General features: G+C 28.5%; 1 protein-coding gene across 1 annotated transcript in view; it reads left to right on the top strand.

Moving 5' to 3' along the window:
- The window catches only part of LOC105617903 (probable phospholipid-transporting ATPase IF), an 18893-nt gene extending 13198 nt beyond the window's left edge, over nt 1-5695 (top strand). The window contains exons 7-18 of the mRNA XM_012199441.1: nt 243-529; nt 992-1171; nt 1306-1453; nt 1674-1816; nt 1951-2190; nt 2603-2745; nt 3669-3828; nt 3914-4222; nt 4549-4735; nt 4826-4971; nt 5238-5341; nt 5446-5695. Coding sequence (XP_012054831.1) covers nt 243-529; nt 992-1171; nt 1306-1453; nt 1674-1816; nt 1951-2190; nt 2603-2745; nt 3669-3828; nt 3914-4222; nt 4549-4735; nt 4826-4971; nt 5238-5341; nt 5446-5695 — 2297 coding nt within the window. The remainder of the gene's footprint in view (nt 1-242; nt 530-991; nt 1172-1305; nt 1454-1673; nt 1817-1950; nt 2191-2602; nt 2746-3668; nt 3829-3913; nt 4223-4548; nt 4736-4825; nt 4972-5237; nt 5342-5445) is intronic.
- Nucleotides 5696-8032: the final 2337 nt, after the last annotated feature.

Raw genomic sequence — 8032 nt, forward strand, 5'->3', positions numbered from 1 at the left:
ATATATATATATATATATATATATATATATATATATAAATTTTTACATTATATACATTTACTCCTTGAATTCTTTGAAGTGAAGTCTCATTTAAAGAGTAAAAATTGAGCCAATCTTGAAAAAGTGTATCAATTTTCAATCTTTAAGAATGAGACGCACTTAAAAGTTTTAGAGAATACAAGATACGATCGTAAAAAATAATTCTACAATATATCGGTAAAGATTTACGTGCTTTTCAACAGAATTGCAAAAATTTCTCGGCTCCGTCTTCTTCGGTTGGGACTTGGATATGCACGACAAGGATAGGGATCAGCCGGCGCTCGCCAATTCGTCAGACTTGAACGAAGAGCTCGGCCAGGTTGAATATCTGTTTACCGATAAGACTGGCACGCTCACTGAAAATTTGATGGTGTTCAGACGTTGCTCGATTAACGGCAACGTGTATATGGAAAAAGATTGCGATGGAAATCTTCATTTATTGCCATCAAATGGAAACGAGATAGAGACCATCAAAATGTCATCGTGGGAGGTAAAAAAAAGGAGAAAATACTGATTTTATCGTTAAAGAAATTATTAATAAAAGAAAAAAGACAATATTATTTTAGTTAAAAGAATTCATATGCTGTAGCTTAAGATCGCTTAAAGATCATTTAAAAGATATTAATCAATGCATGTCATAAGATTTGATGCAAGAGTATAATTAATTACCGTTCTAATATTTGGTGGCAATTATTTAGTTATTACTGAAGTTATTACTGAATTATTAATGATAATTAATACTAATTATATTTAATAATAAAACAATAATAATCAATAATGATTGATCAATAATGATATCAATATCATAAACGTAGATAACTAATAATATTGTGTTTGCCAAAAAGCAATAATTTTATTGTTATTAAAAAAATATTATTAAACAACACTAACAAAATTATTGCTTTAAGTTAGAATTATTAAAAAAGTATTACTAAAAGATTTATGATTTTAGAGCAACATTTGGCACTTCATGATAAGCATATCGTTATGCCACTTGGTCCAAATCGCGCCGTCAAGTCTACGTCCCAAGGTCATAGCCAGACGTACTCTGTTCCGTGAGAGTTTCAGATTGAAAAAAGTCACGAGGGTCAACAGCTCGTTGATGATGCATCCGGACCTGCCGGAATATCAGGTAATAATAGCTCACAAACGGCAAATTTATGGTAGCGTACCTCACTAAAAACTCCCGTCTAAGATGAAGTGTAAACGAATTACGCAATTACAATCTGTATTAAAAAATATACAAACACACGTGACATATTGCAGGCGGCGTCGGCAGACGAAAAGGCATTAGTAGAGGCGAGTGCCAGATGCGGTGTTGTTTTACAAAAGAATACTAACGAGGAAATACACATCAAGACCGACAACAGTAATTTGATCTTCCAGAAACTAGAAATACTAGAATTCAGCTCTGGTACGTGAATATCGAAATAGATTCTCAATAAGCAAAAAATGTTTTTAGAACATTTCAGCAGCACTGCCATATAATGTTGTAACGTTGCTATAATGTTACTGAAATGTCCCAAAATGTTTTTTGCTTATTGAGTTGAAATTTCTGAGATGAAATAATAATTAATTTTATAGATAAAAATAAAATAGTTTTAATAGCACTAATATAACGTTATTTTGAATAGAACGCAAGAGAATGTCAGTAATAGTGAAAGACTCGTCAGGAGATATCTGGCTGTACTGCAAGGGTGCTGATTCTGCTGTTATGCCGTTGATAACTAAAGGAGAGATACAAAAGGCCAATGCTCACGTTGTTGATTTCTCTATGGTGCATTACCCCGTTTACGACAATCGCAGAACGAAAGCTACAGCTGAAGCAAACAATTTGAATACTTTTTTGCTTCTTGTTGCTGCAATTGTATTTTATTGCAGAAATTATTGGAATTTCTTTCTAATTTTCAGAGAGGTCTGCGAACGTTGGTGATGGCGTACAAAAAGATGAATCAATCCGAATATGAAAACCTGATACATGACATCGAGGAAGCCAGACAGATAATCGGTGCGGAGAGAGAGACGCGTATAACGCGCGCGTACAATCTTATGGAGAGCGAGCTCACCTTGCTCGGAGTAACTGCGGTGGAAGATCGCCTGCAGGACAAAGTGGAAGAGACCTTGGAATGCTTACGAGTCGCTGGCATCAAAGTTAGTTCATTGCACTGCCTTTGTGTAGACTGCCAAAGAAATCTTTCACATCCGCGTTTATACTTTCTGGTTTGTCGATCACATTTGCCGGCTTTCGAAATTATATATTATCTATTATATATTATCTAAATTGTATAACTTTCCAGATAATTAATTTAATACATATCTTTGCATATTACTTTTTATACTTATTTTAATATAATTTTAATCTATTATTAGAGATTTTTTTATACAATTATATATTTGGATATATATTTGGATGTATAATAAACATATCTAGATTTTTATACCATACGTCAAAGTAGTTTTTTTTAAATCTTATTTAGAATAAAATGTTAAAAACAATCCTGATTAATTGGATTAATTGAATTAGTTTTAAAAGACATATATAATCGTAAATATATTCTTTTAGATATGGGTGCTGACTGGAGATAAAGCAGAGACTGCGGAGAACATCGCTTTTCTGTGCGGCCATTTCAAAAAGGGTACCGAGGTTTTGAGATTGATGGACGAGACCTCAGGGCAAGCCTGCTTGCTGATTCTCACAAGTTTCGAGTGAGTGTAGTTTGCAAATTCAAAATATTTTCTAATTTCATTTAACTATCAATAAATTTTCCTAACTGTTTCTTGCGCAGTAATTCTTGTTTTAATAATAACACCAAAAATTTATCAAACTAACAAATAAATGAGCACATAATTTTTGGTTTTATAATACATTTTGGTTTTATAAATTGCTTTGGGCTCTCCGCACAAGAATCCGTCCGTAATATATTATCTTAAGTATTGAATCGTAAACTAAAACCTGTACATGATAGTAAGCTTAGGTACGCAACGCACAATGAAAATCGTAACATAATTTAACATTATTATTATGTATAGGATCAATACGTAACATAACACATTATAGTTCTTGTGCGAATAGTCTTATTCGAAAGAAACTATAACGATGGAACATAAAATATATCGTTTCTGTACATTAACATTTAAATAAATAGTTTTTCAGCACATTAACATCTAAATATAGTTTTTTAGCACATTAACATCTTTCAATCTTATGATTGAGTATCAAATTATTAAAAATTGCTTGTCAATTTATAATTTGTGATATTATTACAGTAGTTTAATTGCGTTTATAAGTCCGGAAAAGCAATTCGGCGCGTAGTTCAAATGATTAGAAATATATGCATATAATATATAGTGTGCGTGTACATATATATATATATATATACAATTCACATTGAATTATTTAATTTATCATTAAAGGTCCAATTTCGACCGTTACAAACATTTAATTTCTAGTTCGTATTGATTGTATTCTCACATATACAATCTAAAATAATTCTTATTATTTCTAAAATATATTCAAGCACGTATTTAAAAGAAATCTTTAAAGAAAGCTTATGGTATAATTAAAAATATATCAACAACTCTACATAATATATAATTTAAAATATATTAGCACAAATTATATCTTTCAGACGGAAAATAAAACTAGAACCGTATAAGCAGTATGGATTAATAATTGATGGTGTCAGCGTGGCAGCGACATTACGAAATTGCCCAGAATTATTAAAATCCGTCGGAATGGCCTGCGAGGCAGTTATTTGTTGCAGATTGACGCCTCTGCAAAAGAGCGAGGTTTGAACGTTTCTCGATTCCCAAACGCTTCGTATAGAAATGCAAGAAAATCATTAAGAATATTAAATATAGCTTATCTCTGCAGATTGTGCATCTAATAAAAACGGCACGTAATCGTCCGCACACTGCAGCTATCGGCGACGGCGGTAATGACGTCTCGATGATACAGGAAGCGCACGTGGGTATCGGAATATTAGGAAAAGAAGGTCGCCAGGCATCGATATCTGCTGACTTCGCATTCACAAAGTTCAAGTATCTGAGAAAAGCATTGCTGGTGCACGGACACTGGTATTATCTGCGCATCAGCATTTTGACGCAGTTTTTCTTTTACAAGAACATAGTATTCATAACACCACAAGTGCTGTTCGGCATACATAATGGTTTCTCCACGCAGGTAAGAACAACGCTCTATTTGTTTTTCTATTGTATGTTAAAAAAACCGATTCCTGTAACATGTAAATAAATTAATTTTTTTCTTTTTATGTTATCATATATTTCAATTTAATGTAAGTGGAGGATTTATCTCTCTTCTCATGAATTAATAAACAGATTTATTATTTAATTCTTATTATATTTTTAAATTTTTTATTGTATAGTGATTTTTGACAATATTATCAAAAAGGCCTATTCTTATTTTTATGAAAATTATAAAAGAGAATAAATTAATATTCGATTAGATTTTATAGATAAAGAATTTATATACAAAATATATTTTTATAGGAACTTTATGACGGTATGTTTCTAATGACTTTCAACTTGATATTCACGTCGCTTCCGATATTGATGTACGGATTATTAGAACAGAATTACAACGCGAAGAAACTCATGGAACATCCATATTTATATAAACTAAATAAAAACAATTATTTAATGTCACGATTCCAATTCATATTATGGATGTTTCTAGGTTCGTGCACATATTAATATTTTTTATAAGTCGTAACGTTTATATGAAAAATTAACGATAGGTGATTTAATTACATCACATTATTTTCAGGATTATGGCATGCCTGCATAACGTATTTTACAGTATTCGCTGTGACGTCTATCAATCCTACGTATCTGTATGACAACACGCCAGTTGGACATTGGGTTTTCAGCACTTGCATTTTCCATATAGTCACTTTACTAGTAAATCTACAGGTACGTCAGGCGTAGGCAGTTTCGATTAAGGTTGTAAGACGATTTACTTTAACAAATGCACCCAAAAAAATAAAATTCAATAATTTAAATACTTTTAATGATCAAGTAATTCGTATATTTTTATGCTTTTAATAACAAATTAATATCCAAAGTTATTTGTATAATTTAATAATTCGACAATCTAATTACAAATCTAATTACAATTCGATGAATCACTGATAAATATTATATACATTTACTTGTTGTTAATGATAATGTTATTTCAGATATTGTTACACAGTGTATATTGGACAATCCCGTTCGTTTTAAGCGTATTGTTATCTGAATTAGTATTTTTCATAACTACCTTAGGCTATTCAGATTTAAATATGTAAGTATAAAGACTGCGACAATCGAAATGATTGTGAGCATCAAAAGTAGTATTTATAAGCAAAAATAATCTTTATCGCAAAATCTTATTTACATTCTTTTCAGAAAATACGATGGCGATATGTATGGGGTCTTCCAAAAATTATTACAGTCGCCTTCGTTCTGGTTACTTACTATATTTATCATAATTACTTGTTTAATACTTGATTATTTATGGTTGACATACAATACGTACAGACCCCTGAAGATCCTTCGTAGAAACGAAGAATCTCCGCAAGTTATCACTTGCAGTAACAATGATGACCATCGTCGCAATTCATCACAAACGGTAATAATGGCATGTAATGCAATTTAAATTAACGTAATTTTAATTTTTTTTTTAGCAAATTGTTAATAATATTTAGAATTATTAATAGATACATCCATTTATAAAATGACTAGACTGAGAATATAATTATTTGATACACTTAAATACATAAAATCTTTTTAGATAACCTGTTAACACTAGTATTCATATTTAATTATAGACTTTTCGCTAACCTTAAATATTAAGTATTTCTACTGACTAAACTTTTGCAAACTAGCTATTCTCATTGATTTAATTTGCATAAATTTAATTGTTGAAATTCATATAGATTTTCAGATCTTACTGATCGTTTTTAAAAATTAATTAAAATAGATTATTCATACATATACAACAAATGTATACCTATAACAAATTTTATTTTAAAAAGAATAAATTAAGCAATTAAGTTTTTGCAACAATATCGACTTTATTAAAAAAAAAATTCAATTTACAGAAAAATTGCATGTTTCCATGGAGAGGTAGCTTTTCATTGCACAAAGATAAATAATGCGTTCGAAATGGAGTCATTTAAATGCTTCAATATTATCTATAAATGAATAAATAATTATTATCAGGAACGTATATAATTCATTTCATAGGTACAAATAATTTAAGTTGCTGATACGACTGATTATATTATATTATTAACTCTATGTGAACTAGCTGGAAAATCAACATGGATCATATGTAGATCTCATATCCCATGCTACTTCATTATAAATATACTATAATTTAGTATAATTGATAACAATACACTTTCCACTTTGCACGAAACTGACAATATACAACATATAATTCATCTTGCTGGGATATGTCACACCCCATCTGATTCGCGGAGGATTAAATGAGCATAATTGATAATAAAATCAGTCAAAACTCCGCTATCAACTATTTAGCATTATTAACAAAAGCACTTTTTAGCTGTAACAAATCTTGAATAAGTCTGAAAATAATTATTCATATATTTAAATTATTTTCTATTACAATATTCAGAAAGAAATAATATAATGAAACAGTATTAATAAATTAATACTAATAATTAATATTTATACTTATATTAATATAAAAGAAGAAATATTTACGCGAATATGGAGCTAAGTATGATCTTCACAAATTGTTAAGCTGGAATCAAAAGATTGAAAGATTAAAATTCGACCAATCAAAACAATAGGAGCTAAAATTCCTTTGTCCTCATAGGTCAAATTTCAATCTTCAATTTCAATCTTCAATGCGTAATCTGATTCCGACCTTACAGTTCATAGCGAAATATACTAGTCATTTAATAAAATTAATTTCTGTACAAAAGTAGACAATTATGCGTACACTGTTAAAAATTTTATGAAATTTAATATACTTTTCAGTTACACAATTTGAATTTAATTTCATAACATTACATTATAAATTTAATGTATTTATAACTGACAAGTATATTTGTGTACATAAAATTTAATGTATAATATTTTTCATCAAAATTTATGAAATTTAATGTACACGTTATTATATTTGAGTAACTATTATAACTTTTTAGTTTATTCATTACTTTTGTAATTAATTTTTAGTCATTACTTTAATTTCAAAAGCTTCATTTACATGTAAAGGAAGCATTTCTAACAGTATAATGATAACATGGACAAATGCAATATATTATAATTATGTGTCTATTTGCGAATGTACGAACTATCATAATTATTGTTATTTATTGATTTATATAACATAATTATCAACAAGTTTACTGAAGTTATCACAAAACAGTTAGTCTAACAAATACTATACTATTTTATCATATATAAAAGAGAGATAAAGTTTTATAGTTAAAATTTAATTTTTTCTAGAAAATTTCTAAAAAAATGTGTAATACATGTAATATATAATAAGAATAATCAACATATATAAAAATTATTTATTATTGCAATATCAATATTGTGGCAATCAATATTAAATATAACAAAAAAAATTGAGACTTTTATTAATAAAGATAAATAAATGATAATTTTTTTTATATAACTTTTATATAATTTTTTAATAATAAACACACTTTATTGAATCTGAAACAATATATGCCATAAAAATATTTGCGTTAATTGTGGGAATGAATCGTATCAATGTATTTTTCGTAATCATGCGTATTTTGAAAATAAATGCTTTACAAAGCATAATCTGTGATTTTAACAAAAAGATTTCCTAATAGATCACATATTTATTATGTACATACATAAAAATATTTTCTAATACCTAATTTTATGTATAAATTATATATATATATATATGACAGATATTATGCGCTTTACAGTCAATATATATTATACATTACGTATTTGTACGTATATGTGATATTTTGTAATAAGC

Source organism: Atta cephalotes (genome assembly GCF_000143395.1).
Source record: "Atta cephalotes unplaced genomic scaffold scaffold00014, whole genome shotgun sequence".
Lineage (NCBI taxonomy): Eukaryota > Metazoa > Arthropoda > Insecta > Hymenoptera > Formicidae > Atta > Atta cephalotes.